The 17,314-nt window shown below is 58.5% G+C and overlaps 1 protein-coding gene across 1 annotated transcript; it reads right to left on the bottom strand.

Moving 5' to 3' along the window:
- Positions 1–1,302: 1,302 nt before the first annotated feature.
- Positions 1,303–17,071, bottom strand: RRP1 (ribosomal RNA processing 1). Its single transcript, XM_036851582.1, has 13 exons — positions 16,861–17,071; positions 15,574–15,656; positions 14,293–14,350; positions 12,496–12,581; positions 10,987–11,048; positions 8,472–8,601; positions 8,319–8,383; positions 7,966–8,111; positions 5,099–5,190; positions 4,336–4,433; positions 4,151–4,170; positions 3,138–3,248; positions 1,303–1,825 (listed from the first exon to the last, which is right to left on the bottom strand). The coding sequence occupies exons 1-13, from the start codon at positions 16,991–16,993 to the stop codon at positions 1,599–1,601; spliced, it is 1,311 nt and encodes a 436-aa protein (XP_036707477.1). The 5' UTR covers positions 16,994–17,071; the 3' UTR covers positions 1,303–1,598.
- Between the last annotated feature and the right edge of the window lie 243 nt (positions 17,072–17,314).

The raw sequence follows: 17,314 nt of genomic DNA, 5'->3' as shown, positions 1-17,314 counted from the left end.
CCCAGGGTCCCTGTTGGGGAGGAAGTGACGGCTCGAGGGTGTCAGCCAGGTCACCTCGCCCCTTAGCCAGCCCTGCCCGCCGGCAGTCTGTGGTGGGCGTCTCCTGAAGCCGCTTTGGGGTGGTGAAAGGAATGTTCACACACTGAGGCCTGGGGAAGGCGTTCTGGCTTATGCATGAGCTAACTTGCATTTGGTGCTGACTAGAACAGCCTGTTTGTGGCCCATCAAACACACACTGTCCACCTGCTGCAATTATTAAAGCAGAGGGCGCACTGACCGGAAGAATGTCCATGTTAAACATAAAGATGAAATGCCTCCCTTCCTGGGAGGCCAACGCTGGTCCTCTGACGATAAGCCTCCCTCCCAGGTGCCAAGGCCACGCTGACTCGCTGTGTACCTGCTGGTCTGGTTTTTGAAACCCTGAAGGAATGTACCCCTGACTTCACGTTCTGTTCTGACAGGACAGAAAACTGTGCTGAAAGCCTGCTTCTCCGGAGCGGTCCTCAGAGTTACGACAGGCTGCCTTCCGGGTCAGAGTCCTCAGTCCGGCTCAGATAAAACTCTTTTCTATCCCTATCGCAGATTGTTTACTGATTATTTTTGCCAACGGGGAAAGGCACTGAAACTTTAAGGGACGTAGACTCTGGGACTTGTCACTACCCTCCCCGCTCCTGCACCCCACCAGCCCCACCCACCTCACAGCTGGACCAAAACGGGGTCCCCGGGCATCTACTCCAGGGGGGCCGTGCTCACACACGGCTGGGCTTTGGAAACTGAGGTTTGGCTCCGGCCTCTACGGGTCCCCCCCAGGCTGGGCCTGTTGCCGGGCTGCACACACCTCGGCCCAGCAGAGACCGGCCTGGCTGACTGAGGCGGCACGCACCCGTCACCCGGGCAGCCCTCGCCACGGCCACAGCCCTGCCTGGGAGCCACCGCAGCCCACACGGCACTATGTCCCGTTTCTATTTTCCATCTAACCGGGACTCGGGCCAAGGGCTGAAACGGGATCCAAAGGAGCCGAGGGGAGGCATGCAGACGCCCACAGGGACCTCAGATCCAGCTCTGCCTCAGTCACGGACAAGGGGCGGACAGGGAGCCGACCCTCCTGCCCAGGCAACGGGGTTGGCACAAAGCACCGGTTCACTGTCAGCTCCCAACCCGAGCCGATAAAGTGCATGTCCAGACGACGCTGTTAACCCTCGGCCTCATCTTGCCGAGTGTGTCTGAGGACCGCATCAACAGACTTCGGGTGCAAGACACAAACACCCCCAGAGAACCCGCATAAACGCACCAGGGCAGGACTGGTTTGTAGGCACCGCGTGGCACTTTATTTACAGACGCCCGGCGGGCAGCCGGTCCCCTGCCCAGGGAGGGTGCCTGCAGGGAGGCTCCAGTCCCGGGGGTCCGCCGGCCTGACCGAGGTCAGCACAGCCGCAGCACTTTCTGGGACGCAGGCGCTAAGTGAGGGCCCAACCCCCTTTAGTCCTGACCTCTGCCACTTCCCGACACAGTAGTCGGGGAGCAGTCAGTGTCCAGAGTCTCGGGAACCCAGCCTGACTGTCCTGTCCCGTCATCCTCCCCGGAGCGCCTGGCGGACGTCACTTCTGGCCCTCCAGGGTCCGCTTCCTTTTCGCCTTTGGCGCCTGGCCATCGGCCGCCTTCGCTCTGGCCCCCGCCCAAGGCCGCCGCCGCCTCCTGGGGGCCCCTCTCCTGCCACGGCCCCCGGGCTGCTCCCGGGGCACGGCGGGGTCAGCCCCTGCGCTCCGGCGCCGCCTCCCGGATGCCGGGCTCAGGTCTGGACACGAGGCCTCCTCTGCAGCTCTCCCTGAAATGGCAAGGCCTAGTAAAAGAGGCGTTGAGAAGGCCGGCTCCAACTGCTGTGGTGCTGACTGAGGTGCCAGCCCCAGGGCGGCAGAGGACACACAGCGCTCAGCAGAGGCACCGACAGCCTCGGGAGTGGACCCGCGTCAGCCCCAGAGGCCTGTACCAGCGAGGCTGTGAGTTCCACGGCCGCCAGGCAGGCGAAACCTACTCGGGCTCCCGACGCCGGGGAGGCTGGCCAGGAGGTGGGCCTTTAGGACGACCGGCACGAGGACAGAACAAGAAGAAAGGGAACTGTGCAAAGGCAGGACCTCTGGGGCAGGTGGGCGGGCCCAGGCTCAGTGCACACAGGGCCAGAGGGTACGCTGGTCGGAAGGGGCCACTGGGAAAGCAGGGCCGGGCCTCTCAGTCAACGTGACAGCCGACAGTCAGCGTCCAGGGCCCAGCCTGGCGTGAGTACGCGAGCCAGTCCACGCCTGCTAAGCGGCCCTGGCGTGAAACGAGCCGGACAGGGCTGGCCCGGGCCAGAGCAGGGGTGAATGGAGAGACCCTTCAAAGGGTGCATCCCCAGGACTTGGGGCCAGTTGACCACACACGGATGACACAGGAGGGGTCTCGGTGGGGGGTGGAGCCACCACCTCTCCCTCTTCTGTGTCCCCTTCCAGCCAGGGGTGCCTCTGGCTCCTGCCCCACTCAGTGCGGTGGGCACAGCCCATCGCACTGCAGGGGGCAGCCCCAGGGGTCTACAGTGGGTACAGGGCTTGGGGTGTGACAGGAGCGCACGGACAGCCCTTAGCGAGGTCGTCACGTTCTAACCACAAGCCTGTAGACAAGCTGGGGGAGGGAGGGGAGAGAAGGGGGAGAGGCAGGAAGGGGGAGGGGGAGGAAGGGGGAGGGGAAAGAGGGGGAGGGGAGGGAAGACGGGAGCGGGGGAAGCCTCTAAAATCAAGGAGAGCGCAGCGAGGTCAGGGGCTCCCTGGAGGACGCCACGGGAGGTGGAAGAGGAGGCACAGTCCAGGTCAGATCAAAGATGGAAAAGGGTCAGGAAGAGGCACCAGACCGGAGCCACAGGGAAGCAGAGTGGGGAACACAGAGAGTGGCCCACGGGCCAGACAGCAGAAACAGCCCCCGTGCAGCGGGGCGTCGGGGCCAGGGCGCCACATCTCCAGGACACATGGGCAGTGGGCGCTGGGGGGCAGCAGGCTGGGGAGGGGGAATCACGCCTGGAGACAGGCCTCAGTCACAGGTGACACGAGCAGGGAGGAAAGAACGCAGGTAACGAAGCCCCAGGCCAGCAGCCCACCCGCCAGGCCTACCTGTCTTGTTCTGCAGCTGGGATTCGAACAAGCGCTTCTTCATCCTCACCCGTCTCCCACCCCGCGGATTCCTGTAGGCTTTTTCTGGGATGTCGTCCTCGGGGAAGAGGCCTAAAGACCAAGGCGGGCCATCAGGAGGCTGTGGGCTGGGAGGCTACAGTCTGTGCATCCACGGCCACCAGCACCATGGCCTCAAGCTCCGGGCAAGGAGGCCCCGGCTGGACTCCGCCGCAGCTGCAGGCAGCTCATTGGGCACCAACAGACGGCGCCCGGAAGAGCCGGTTCCTGGGGCGCTGGGATGTCTCGCTCCATCCTACACACGCTTATGTCGGGAAGGGGCTGGTGACCTTTCTGAGTCCCGGTGGGTCTGAGTCACACACGTGTGTGCGTCAGTCTAAGCCCACCAGATGCACCCAGTATTCATGCGTTCCACTGAACGTACATTTCACCTAAAAACCACTACCCCAGCGTGAAGTATTTGGGAGTACAACCTGACTGAGGGGTGGGCGGGGGGAGGCAGAAACACGGTAAAACAAGGACACTAAACTGATGGCGGAACCAAGGTGGCGGACATGCAGGTATTCACTGTAAAATCCTTTTCAACTTCGCCACGTGTCTAAAATTTTTCATAATGAAATGTTGGGGGGAAAAACGCTTACATCTTCTACCTTAAACCTTCTAGGAAACTGTCTTTCAGAACAAGCCACGCCGGCTCCGCCAGCCACACACTGAGAAGTGGAGCTGGGTGCTGCAGCACCGAGCAGCAGGGCGGCAGGCCGGGGCACTTGCTGGAAATGCGGGTTCTTGGGCGCCAGGTCAGCCCTCCCGCACACTCAGCCCTGAGGTCCCCCGGGCTTCACTAGGACAAGGGCCGCAGAGGCCTGCAGCCTGCCTCCCCTGGAGAAACACCACCTCCGGCCTCTCTGCACCCATCCGCGCTGTGGGAGAACACGCCACCCGATCCACTGCCAAGAGGACGAGATGCCGTCTGGGCCTGGCGGCCCAATGCTCACCTTCCGAGAGGGCCTGCAACCTGAAAGAACAAGAGACGGTCACCCGCCACGGCCTCTGGAGAGGGGGGAGCCGCCCCCGGGAAGCCCCTTCACACCCGAGCTCTGAAGACGGCTGCCCTCCCACCTGGCTGAGGCCACCAGAGAGCGGAGGGGCGCGGACACAGCGGAGGGCCCGGGCTACTCACTTCCGGATCACTTTGTAGAGGCGCTTCCGGTTCTGCGGAGGGGTGTCCTGGCGACTGGCCATCTCGAACAGTCTGTTGGCAACGGCCTCGTAGTCGAACTGTTTCACAGACAGACACCGTGGAGGCCAAAGTCAGCCCCCCCCAGGTGCTCCCAGGACGGGAACCAACAGAGAGAACGAGCCCGAGGACCACACGCCAAGGCTGTGCCCCCAGGTCCCCCGCAAGCGCTGTCCCCAGCACACGCGGCAGCAGACGCTCCGGGGCAGCGCCGCCCAGTGGATCGTGAGGGGCCGCAAGGCGAGCCTCTGCACGACTGTAAACCCTCTGGGAGAAACAAGTAAAATTAATCTGATAAATTTAACCCAAGCTACCTAAATTCTTATTAATTCATCAAGTAATCAACTTCTGAAATGTATCAGGAAGGACCCTACGTGTCCAACTCGCCTGAAGTCACAGATCCTGTCGGCTGAGCTCTGACCCCGAGTGGGGACCCAAAAACCCCCCACTCAGCACACGCCACCCTGGCGGCCCCAGCGCCCTCGAGGGGAGCCACAGGCAGACCTGGGGCAGCTGTCGAGCAGTGAAGCCGGAGCCCAGCTTTCTGGCGCCCAGCCCCCAACTCCACTTTCAACAAATCTGCGCTTCTTTCTGCAGACGAGGCTCCGGGGCACCTGCGCTCCTCCGAGTCCCGGCTGGACGGATGCCACCCCGCTCCGCCTTCCAGAGGCCGAGGGCTCAGCCCACGTGGAGCCCGGCCACCCACCTGGAGGATGGTGCCGGCGCTGTCCTCCTCCTCCTCCTCGTCGTCTCCCGCCTGCTCCTTGCCCGGGTCAGGCTCAGCCCCACTGACGGAGCCTAGAACGAAAGGGCCCCAGGGACTCAGACACGCCTGGTGCCGCAGGTGTCACGGGGCCCCAGCACCTGGGAACCAGAAGCCCTGCCTGCCAGGGCCCACACCTGGGCAGGGGAGCCCATAGCACGGGATAGCAGGGGCACTGACGGCCTCGCCCCGAGGGCAGCAGTGCCCACACTGGCCTGGAAACACGGGAGCCATCCCAGAGAAGGTGGGGCCCGACCAGTCCTAAAAGTGAAACCAGGAGGGGATCATGAGTGGGCATCTTAGGCAGAAATCGCAGGGCCTGAAGTCCCAGGATGAGGAAGAAGGGTGGCTGGTCCAGCCACGGCGCAGCCTAGATTGAGGGGCGACGGGAGATGAAGCTTCCGGTGAGGAAGCTTTTGCTGGCCAGACATCTGGGGCCCTGACATCACTACCTACAGAAGACAGGTTCGGTCAACAGGTGGCCAAGAGGGACAGGCATGTGTGGCGCAGAATGACGACAGCAGGGCTGCAGGCAGGCCCTAGGCCGCCATGGGCCCCTGGGTCAGCCTGTGCCGGCGACTCGGGCTACTGAGGAAGAGGAGGAGGGGAAGGGAGGGCCAGGAAGGACGTCCAAGACAGCCGGACAGTGTGGCCGGGGTGCTGACCGACGAGAAAGCCCAGGGGCGCTCCAGCAAGGGCACGGGAGTCAGAGGCCACAGAAGTCAGCCCTGGCTTCTACCATCAAACTACCTTCCACGAGGGCACAGGACCAGTCAGTGGGGAAAGGACTGTCCCCTCAACAAACGGTGGGGGAAACACTGGACATTCACATGCAGAGGAACGAAGTTGGACCCTTACCTACCACCATATACTAAAATTAACTCAAAATGGATCAAAGACCTAAAGAAACAATAAAACTCAGAGGAAAATGTAGGGCAAAAACTTCAGGAGATTGGATTTGGCCACAATTTCTTGGATATGACGCTGAAGGCACAGGTAACAAGAAAAATTAGACAAACCAGACTTGATAAGACCTTTAAATTTTGTGCATCAAAAGGGACTAGCAACAGAGTAAAAAGGCCACCCACAGAGCGGGAGAAGATACCGGCAAATCAGGTATCTGGGGAGGGGTTATTATCCAGAATATAGAAAGAACTCCTAAAACTCAACAGCAAAGAAATCTGATTCAAAAATGCGCAAAGGACTTGAACAGACATTTCTCCAAAGATGTATGGACGGCCAATAAACACATGAAAAGGTGCTTGACACCAATAATCATCAGGGAAATGCAAATCAAAACCACAATGATACTACTTAGCACCCACGAGGATGGCCACTACCAAAAAAAGACAACAACAAATACTGGTGAGGATGTGGAGAAACTGGAACCCTTGTGCACTGTTGGTGGGAACGTAAAACAATGCAGCCGCTATGGAAAACAGTATGGCAGTTCCTAAAAAGTTAAACACAGAAGTACCATATGATCCAGCAATTCCACTTCTGGGTATAGACCAAAAAGAATTGAAAGCAGGGTCTCAAAACAGATGTCTGTACACCCATGTTCACAGCAGCGTTAACCACGAAAGCTAAAACATGGAAGCAACCCAAGACTCCATCTACCAATGAATGGAGAACAAAATGTGAAATACGTACAATGGAATATTATTAGGCCTCAAACAGGAGGAACGTTCTGACACATGATACGGCATGGATGAACCCTGAAGACGTGATGCTGAGTGAAATGAGACAGACACAAAGACAAATACTGTCTGGTCCTACTGACAGGAACCACAGAGTCGTCAGCAGTCAGATTCACAGAGACAGGAGGCAGAACGCTGGGTGCCAGGAGCTGAGCTGGGCAGAGGGAGGAACGGGGAGTGTTTAACGGGGACAGCTTCACTTTGGGAAGATGCAAAGTTCTGTGGATGGACAGCGGTGACGGCTGCACAAGCGCACTTACGCATGGTCAAGGTGGTAAACCTTACGTTATGTGTATTTTACCAGAAAAGGCAAGAGCAGAAAAGTCCTGAAGCTGGTGGACAACACACACCCCTAAGGCCACAGGACACAGTGCGCAGGTCACCCGGAGGACAGTCACGAGACCAGCTGGCGTCCCACGAAGACCCACTTTAGCATCGAGGTGCACAGGCGAGACTGGACACCACTGATGCGGAGCCCACAGGCCCCGCCCCCAGAGGCTTCAGGGGGACGTTCACAAGTGCTACCTTCTACTCGTTCATTAACCCACTCACTCACTCATCCAGCGCAATCGAGCGGGCGCCTCCTCCGTGCCAGGTGCTGCTCCGAACACCAGGTACACAACATGGTCAACAGTCCCCGTCCTGGCGGAGCTGACATCCAGTGGCGGAAGCCGGGCCAGAAAGATGAACAAGTGATTTACGTAACTTCAAGTGACTTACGCCAGAAAGTGAGAATCACCATGGAAACGCCCAGTGAGCGAGGCAGGGTCGGGGCTGGGAGGCTGCACTTTAAACAAGGTGGTCAGGGTACGGCCTGGAGGGACAGAGGGCAGAGACCCTGCCAGGGAGGGGAGAACAGGGCAGACACCCCGGGGCAGGAGCAGAGCCCAGGAAGCCATGAGGACACGGACGGCCACGGGGCAAGGGTGAGGAGAGTGAACAACATGTGAGCTTGTTTCCAAGGTCACCCTGGCTGCAGAGCCAAGAAGAGACTTCGGTGGGGAGGGCAGAACCGAGGGGACGGGACAGGAGATGAAGGCAGGGGCCCCGCAGAGCCACCGCGGGCTCAGGCCAGGACAGGCCCGTCACCCCGGTCAGTGCGGTGCTCACCCTCAGGGGGCTCCCTGGACGGCGTGTCCCCGTCCCGCTCCTCCTCCTCCTCCTCCAGTTCATTCATGAGCTCCTCGATGGCCAGCGGGGCCTGTTCCACAATCGCCTCGAAGACGCCTCGAGTGATGTTGTGCAAAACCAGGGAGCTAAGGGGCAGCCGCAGCAGAGCCACCCATCAGGCTGGACCCTGCAGGGAAGAAACGCCGCCTCCCCGTGCCCGTCTCTCCTGACCCCAGCCCCTCAGCCCCGCCGGCCCCCTGCTGGCCCGTCGTGAGCACACAGCATTTCCTAAGGGCAGTCCCCTCGGGGACTCAGCGGAACAGAAGAGGCGAGCAGGAGGGAACCGCACTCACTCCTGAGTCCGGGCGGCGACCGTGCAGAAGGGCCCAATGAACCTGAGGTTCTGGTCCGCCGTCAGCTGCGGGGACAGAGCGGGGGCTCAGTTCCTGGGCCGCAGGCACCCGAGCGGCCCGGCCGCTGCACTCGCCCTGCCGCCTACCACGTACCTCGCGGGCGCCCACTTTGGTCAGCTCCTCCAGGAAGATCTCGATGAAGTGGCTCTTCACTCCGTTGGGGGCCTGGCTGTCGGGGTGCAGGATCTCTGTCATCAGAAGCTCCAGCAGCTGCTCGGTCTGTCTGGGGAAAGAAGAGGCAAGTCCAGCAGCAGCACGAGGGGCAACAAGGCGATGGGTTCACTCTGCCTGAGCGGGGGGCTCTGACGGGACACAGTCACAGGCAGGCGCCCCGTCCACCAACACAGGAAGACCCAATGACCTGGGTCTGTGGCGGCACAAAGGACTCCTGCGATCATGGATCCATGGGCAACAGCCAGGACCACGACACAGGGCAGGACTGAACCTTGGCTATAAAGCAAGAGCCCACCGTGTCTGGTGTCCCTCCTGTCCCCGCTGGGAACTGCGCGGGAAGGCTCACCAGGACAGAGCAAACGCAAAGGGAGACAGATGCCAGAGAAGGGGACGAGTTTGCCTCCCGGGTCCTGCTGGACCGGGCCTGTGGATGGTCACACATCACATATCAGACCTCACCCAGGCACGTGGGTCTCAGCGGTCTCAGAGGCCTGGGGATCCCAGATCGGAGAGCTCCAGAGACCGGTCTTTAGTGGCCCAGATGCACCTGAAACTCCTGGGTGCTTGTTAATATACGGATACCTCCACCTGAACTGTAAAGCATGTACCCTTCAGAAAGCTCCCTGGGCAGTGCTGACGCTGGGGTGCCTTCCATGACTCAGCGGAAGGGAGGCAGGCCAGGGGCCAGGGACCTCCTCTGCCAGGCTGCTGACAACACTCACATTCACACGGGCAAAAATGTTACACTTACAGCCTGCTACTCGTAAGAACGGAAAAGGGCTACAAGAGCAGATACAACGAGCAGGGCTGGTTACCCCAGGGCAATGGGAGGTTACCGGTTTCTTCAAAAGGATCTCTGCACTGAATTGCTAGTGACAGTAAGGATGGAACTACTTTCACGGTAACAACCACACCCCCAAAATTAACAGAAATAAAATCGTCCCTTTAACACTGAGCCCGGCTTCAGTCACCAGCCACCCCGGGATAACATGACCCTAAACGCGGAAATGAGTGAGACGCCAGCCTCAGGTCTCCACAGAACTTGAAGGATGAAAACCACTAGAAGAGGCGCCCTTGCCCAAAATGCAGTCGCCACAGCCATTCTCAACCTATAACAGCAACTCCAGTAACTGCAGTCCAAATCCTGCTGACCTTCTATGGGGGCCGGGGGGCTGTGAGGCCAGGGACTAAGAGTTTGTTAACTCCGCTATTCAGAAAATGAGAAAGTCCTAGAATAACATGGCCGTAAGCTGCATTCTCTAGTCTGGCAGCTATTCTGACATCTGGGTCCTAGATTTATTATCCTTGGGCTTAAAAATAAACTCTTTTACCATCACTTTTTAATCACAAACCAATTCAAAATATACTGTTTCTAAGCCCTCTCCCCCAGTGCCCGCCCTCCCCAAATCATGCAGCATCAGGACACTGATGTGAGATGTTTCTGACACATTCTCAGTAAAATGAATAAGCAGTCTGCTACACCACTTTTGGACCATGCAATCAGGCAACACTTTAAAAGTATCAATAACTGTCGGGGAGTCCCCTGGTAGCCTAGCGGTTAGGATTCCGCACTTTCACTGCCGTGGCCCAGGTTCAATCCCTGGTCGAGGAACTGAGATCCCACAAGCCGCGCAGCGCAGCCATAAAAAATACATGTATATATTAAAAAAAAAAAAAAGTAATTGTCTGCTGGAGTTAAAATTGCTTTTCAATGTTTATAAAAAGTTTCCTGAGTTCTTTATATTGAACATCCATCACTCTCATAAGTAGAAAAAAGGTTTTTTTTTAAATTTTAATTAATTCCAAAAACTTTAAAACGTGAATGCTCAGAAACCCACTTTCTGTTGTGATCTCAGACTGCCCCCGGGAGGTTTGGAAACCTGCTGCTGTAACCTGGATGCAGAGCTTCAGGTGAAGGGGCAGGTCCAGGCTGCAGGAGCCCCGCCCCTGCCTGGTCGCCAGGAGGGGCTGTGGGAGGAGCTAAGACGCAGCAGAGCCCAGCCCAGCCCCACCTGAGGATCCCACCCGGCTGCCAGGTGCCAGGGGAGGCCTGAGGTCAGCCAGAAAACACAGGCCCTTCCAGTTTGGAGGGACACACACAAGCACCACTGTCAAAAATGTGAAGTCTGGACAGCTCAAGTATTTGCAGAGCTGAGAGCAATGACCGCTGACGACAGAGCTGAAGGCGCCGCGGTTTACAAGAACACCCGCTCAGCTGCGCCTCCTTTGGTGAGGACTTAGTTCTGATCCATAAGAGCCCACCGTCAAGGCTGAAACAAACATTCCCACGAACACGTGCACAAACTTAATTTAAAAAATGCCTTTGTTTCCAGCACTAAGTCACCCTTCAACATAAAGCTGGCAAACGAGTAGAGGAGAGACCCAGACCGGCCCGAGTGGCACAGGATGCCGCAGGCCGCTCTGGGACACTGACCTCTCGTCCCATCCGCGCGTCTTCAGGGCCTTCAGTGACTCGTGCAGGACCAACCGCATGAGCTGTGGCACAGGAGGGGACCCCGTTAGTGGCACCACCCAGACCTCCCCTCTGCCCCGGGTCGTCTGGGCATCGCACTGCACACGGCAGGCCCTGGAGAGCTGCTGGGGACCTGGGCCTGCGGGAGGCGCCCAGCCTCCCAAGAGCAGCAGGACGTTGGGCTCACAGCAGGGACACGGGGAGTGACCACACACCACAATCGACGGCTATGAGGGACGGGCTTGTTTCCAGAGTGAAAACGGGATGACGTGGAGCTCCCCCAGGAGAGCGGAGCCTCGGAAACATCAGGTCTGCGCCGGAGACTGTTTCCTCTGAGCTCCCGTTTCCTCTGAGCGCTCCCTGAGCTCCTCCCCAACCAAGGGAGAAACCAGTTTCCTTCTCTGCCCACAATCCCCAGCACAGCGGCTGACTGCCCAGTTTCCCTACCCATGTTGGGTTCCAGGCATGAACCCAACAAGCCTGCAGGGGGGACCCGTAGTGGTGAAAGGTGACAGAGGACACCTGCGGTGCCGCCAGGAGGACCAGCCTCTAGAGCAGGGCTGCGCTGCCAGACGTGGCCACAGGGGGGTCGTGGGAAACAGGCCGCGGACAGCAGCAGAACCCCCGACCTAAGGCCCAGCACCACATCCTGGGACACAGCCCCGTGTCTTATGAGCGGGCGTTCTGTAACCGTGCAAAGCCCGGCGCCCGACCCCCCGCCCGCCCACACGCATCAGTGCCCATCCTGCTTCTCTCCTGAGCCCCGCGCTCGCCCACCAGCTGTCCTCACTTTAACACCTGACATCACACACGTGGTGACCGCGTAACCCTGGACCGAGACGGAGCGGGTGACCGGCCTGAGGGGCAGATCACAGGGACCTGTGCTCAGCGAGGCCTGGCCACTGCCCCGTCCAGTGTCCGCATCGGGCCACCTGCTCTCGGACAGCAGCACTCATCTGGGGACTGTCCCCAGTCCCAGGGGACACCAGCGCAGTAACAAAGCTGCAGCTCAATGGGGCAGCAGTAACACACAGTCCAGTTTTTCCTGCATTTCTGAGCGCAGATCAATAACCTAAATTCACCAGAATGCAGCGCAGGAAAGGAGAAAGACAAGGAAGATTCTGCACGCTATTATGTAAACTGTCCCTGCCCAGGGGTCTCTGTCCAGGGCCCGAGCTCTAAGCTTTGCTTTCACGGCAGCAAAGAAGCAAGGGCTTCGCCACCGAGTCTCCCCCAGGGGCAACTGTGACCCTCCTCCCCTGAACCGACAGTTTGTGCAGAAACCTGGCATGCGCACCCCACGTGAGGCCGAGGCTCCCCTCACGGCCCAACTAGGCTCACAGGGAACAGACCACCCAGCAGCCTTGGTCCTTGGCACTGCTGGGGCGGTGGGGGGCTCAGGGGCCGGGATGCTGGACGCCGCGCCCCGGCACCGCAGGGACCCCCGCGGGGAGCGGGCAGCTTCCTCACCACGTAGAACTTGTCCAGGCGCAGCCTATCGATGCCCATCCACTCGCGGTTCATGGTTTGCCAGAATGTCTGAAGGAACAGGTGCTCTGGTGGGAAGAAAAGGCCAGAAGAGAGTCGGGGGGTGGGGGGGGGCAGGGGAAAGCGGCAGCTGCCTCAGGAGGGGAGGGGAGGGGAGGGGAGAGACCATGAAGAAGCCCTGTCAGGACCTCGCATGGCACCGGCCTCGGGGGTGCTGAGCCCCTGAGTGTGCTGAGCTGAGAGCAGTGCTATGGATTTGGCTTAAAAACGGGGCTTTTAGGAACCTTGGAAAGAAAAGCAAATCCCAGCTACAACCACAAACTGAAGCCACATCCTCTGAAGATCAGGCAGAGGATGATCTGATCAGCGCTCAGGCCGCTTCTCCCCACTCAGCCACTGCCACTGCCCCACCTCGGCTGGGGCTGAGGACCCTGCCAGGCACCCATGCCCTGCCCCAGCACTCGCCCCACTGAATCCACTGACCTGATCAAACACAAAACCCTGCCAATAACAGTATGTCAGAACCGGAGTGCTACGGGCTCAGCCAGGTCCCCAGCCCATACCTTGAATCCCTAACCCCCAATCCCTCGGAATATGACTTTATTCGGAGACACAGTCTTTAAAGAGGTGGTTAAGATAAAAGGTCAGTGGGGTGGTCCTAATCCCATCTGACTGGTGTCGTTAAGAGGAGATCAGGACACAGACACACAGAAGGACGACCACGTGAGGACAGAGTAGGAGACGGCCGTCTATACGCCCAGGAGAGAGCCCTTGGGAGGCCCCGACCCCGCTGACGCCCTGACCTCGGGACACAAAGGGCCCCCCACCTTTTCTTTTAATATTTATTTATGTATTTATTATTTTGCTTGCACCAGCTCTTAGTTGCGGCACTCGGGTTCTTCATTGCGGCACGCGGACTTCTTAGTTGCAGCACGTGGGATCTGACCAGGGATGGAACCCGAGCCCCCTGCCTTGGGAGCGCGGAGCCTTACCCGCTGGACCACCAGGGAAGTCCCCAAAGGGCACCTCTTATCTCCCACAGGACAGGCCTGCGTTCACTACCTCATTCAAGTGTCACCAAGTGAACACTCTGTACCTGGCCTTCTACTGAGCACAGAAAGGCTTCTGAAGGTTCTTAGAAGGTAAAAATTATAGAGAATGGATCTCCTCCAGTGACTACTCAAATGCAGTTAAGAGACTCTCCCGAATGGAGAAAGTAGTTACTGTAACTGCACACTCCCTACTTGTGACTACTTTGCCAGCTTAAGCATAACTGCACTAAACCCACCCACACAGCCGGGGCACCACCAGCATCGGTCCCGGGGTCCACGCCAGCGATGCTGCCCAGCCCTAGCTGCCCTCGGAGCAGGGCAGGGGGTGTCGCAGATGCTAGCGCCCAGGCCCCACCCCCAGAGCTTGACCTGATGGGACCAGGGTCTAGACATCGGGATTTCTAAAGACACAACGGGCAGGCCGCAGGGTTGAGAACGGCTGAAGTTGGTCAGAACAAGAACGCACGAGTCAGAAAGATGCTCTGCAGGGCCCTCACCGCCATCAGGCGGGGTTCAGTCACACAGCTGCTGACACTACACCGCTTCTCCCGTAATTGTGAAATATAAGGGTTAGCCCTCTAGACCCCTGAACCGAGTCTACTCCGGGCAAGTGAGCGAACACGTGCAGGACGAACAGAGCAGCACAGCAGACGCCAGCTGGGACGGGGCCCTCACTCCCGCTCTCAGAACGCAGGCCTCGTGTCCAGGGGCTGGCGGGGATACTCACGTGCCTCTGTGGTCTGGAAAGCGTGGATGAGCTGGGAAATGGTCCTGCCAAGCTCCTCCTGCGCAGGAAACAGAACGCATGCCCTCAGTCCTGAACGAACATGATCCCACAGTGACGAGCAACGGCGGTAAGACAAACATTCAACTGTCCTCACTCGTCGCGGGATCCGGCTCCACGGGGCCTCGCAGCCCAGTGAGCTTGGGGCTTGCAAGTCTCACACTGGCTGCGAGAGGCCTGCCCTGAAGGCCAGGGCCCACAGGACCTCACAACAAGCAAGGGCAGGGACTGCCCGCGTGACCGACGCTGAACCCCGCGCAGTGGAGGCTGAGAAGGAAGGGGCGGGAGAGCAGGAGCCTGGGAGCACACAGCCACCTGACCAGCAGAAAGGGGGCTGGCGGGACCCCTGTGAGCTACCGGCTGCCCGCCTGTGTCACTGTGCCAGCCATCACCTGGCGCGCTGGCCAAACAGACGACTCCAGAGCCTCCCCCGAGAGCTTCTAGTTGAGCAGGCGTGGAATACAGCGCAGGAATCTGCATTTTAAATAAGTACCCTCACCACCCAGGTGATTTTGAACAGTAAACAATTCCCACTGGGAAACACTTCTAAAAAGGCTAGTACCTTAGGGCAGTGAAACTACTCTGTAAAATACCATAATGACAATGCACGTCATTGTACATTTATCCAAACCCACGGACTGTACATCACCAAGAGTGAACCTTAAGGTAAGCTGTGGACTCTGGGTGATGACCACGTGTCACGGAGGTCCATGGACTGGGACAAAGGTCCCACGCTGGTACGGGTGATGACGGGGGAGGCTGTGCTTGGGGGGGGGGGGGTCAGGGGGCACGTGAGAAAACTCAGAACCTCCTCCTCTCGTTTTGCTGTGAGCCCAAAACTGCTCTAAAGAATAAAGTCTGTTTTTCTAAAAAAGGCTAGCAGAAAAAATACTTGTCTCAGAAGACTTGAATTCTGTCCCCTGGTTCCCAGCATTTCAGCACTTAATTGCCATCTCTGACAAACACAGAACAGACAACCCGGTGCTCAGCCACGACGTACACTGGCAATCAACAGTGTTGCTGCGGTGCTCGACTCAGCCAGTGCAAGACTCACTTTAACCCAAGGCCCTGGACCCTCCGGCCATTAAAAGCAAAAAAAGTATGGAAGCTGTAAAACTGTGCCCAGCATGTCTGCAGTAGTAAAATGAGGGTCGACAACGTGCTCGCCTGTCCTCCCACTGTTACTGCTGCCCTAGCTCCTTCTGTACCCTCCCAGGCACTCACCTGGAGGAGCGGCTTGTCCTGCATCCACATACAATAGAACAGTCCTTTCCACACCTTCAGCAGCTCGTCATGAGTGAAACCACCTGCACCAAAAACAGCAACACTCACAACAGATGAACCCAACTTTTTAGTGCCAGAACACAGCCAGAGAAATGTGAACGCCTGAATTAGACCAAAGTCATCTTACTGTAAAGGTACCTGGACCTCCCTCTCCAGCCATCCTCCCAACTCAGAACCTGCTGGGCCTGTGGCTGGAAGGACTCCCCCAGATAACTGTCATTTCATTCATTCAATAAACGTTTACCGAGAATCTACAAGTAACAGGCGCTGTACTCCATTTCTGTAGATTCAAAATTGAGTGAATCACCATTTCCTGGTCTGGATGGTGCCTACTCAGGTGAGTCTGTTGGCAACAATTCACCCGGCGTTACACCTGGGCTTTGTGCACTTTTCAAATTTTAAAATTACAAGTTACCACATTCAGGGTCGCTATGAAGGCAGATACTGAACATATAAAATCGCCCAACAAGTATGTACTGAGGTCCTAACTACGTGTCTGGCACCCTGTTCCAGAGCAGTGGTTCTCAGACTTAGCAACAGGATCACATCACCCAGAGGGCTTCTTAAAACGGATTTCTGGCCCACTTGTCAGAGTTTCTGATTCAGCAGTACGGGGATGGGACCCAAGAATTTGCATTTCTAACAAATGTCCAGGTGATGCCGAAGCTGCTGATGGGGCCACGTTTTGAGACCCACATTTTGAGAATCAATTAGGAAGCGTGTTCTCTGAGGACTGTACATTACGTGAAACTCAGACGACAACCCAATAATTATACAAGAAAAAGACTACCAGCAGTGATAAATGCCGCTCTGAGGAAAAAACGCAGGGTGCCCAAACAGTGGGTAGCAGGGATAGCGGGATATATGGGCTGATGCGGGGGCCGGTTCCCAGAGAAAGGCAGGTCTTAACTGGGAAGAGGAAATAAGGCCATGGGGAGGGGGAGCCTCCGCATAGGGACACGTGGCCACCGCAGCAGGAGGTGAGCGCCGCGCACCTTCAGGGTAGCCAAGGTGGGGAAAGGGCGCAGGGCCAAGCGCTCAGGCGGGAGCGCGAGCGGGAAGCGGGGGACGGGTGGAAGCTTCGCCGCAGGCCCCATCCACTCGGCCCGACCACGTGGAGGCTCCACGAGGTTGGAAGGTCCCCTAGCCCGGGTGGCCGCCCCGCGCCCCCCACTCGGCCCGGCCGCCGAGGCGCCCCTGCCCACATGCCGCCAACCCCGCGCCCACCTTCGGCCCGCTGAGTCCTGGCGACAATGTATTTCCGGAGTTTCCTCACCGCCCGGTCTCGGGTCACCTGCTCGTTCCCTGCCAGGCGCTGCGCCAGCTGGATTTCTGGCGGGAGCTGCACCCGCGGACCCATGGCGACCGCGCCGAGACCCCAGGGTATCACCTACCGCACCGCTTCGCCTGGCCGCACGACGTGACGTCACACGATCGCGCCGGCTTCTCCCAGGCGCAGCGTGACATCACACGCCCGCGCCGGCCTCTCTCGGACTCGGCGTGACGTCACGTGCCCGCGCCGGCCTCGCCCGGGCCGCACGCCACCGCCCTCTAGTGGCAGGGCCCGGAATGACAAGTCCATCTGGCTCTGTCTTGGCGGACAGTCACTCTGGACACAGGCAATTAAAAGGAGGTCATTAAGCGTTTGCCCGCCTTTTGGGGAGTGGGGGGATGCTGTAGT

The sequence above is a fragment of the Balaenoptera musculus genome, chromosome 4 (genome assembly GCF_009873245.2).
Source record: "Balaenoptera musculus isolate JJ_BM4_2016_0621 chromosome 4, mBalMus1.pri.v3, whole genome shotgun sequence".
In the NCBI taxonomy this organism is placed as follows: Eukaryota; Metazoa; Chordata; class Mammalia; order Artiodactyla; family Balaenopteridae; genus Balaenoptera; species Balaenoptera musculus.
Note: the sequence above shows the minus strand (reverse complement) of the source record. Positions and strands in the feature narration are given on the sequence as shown.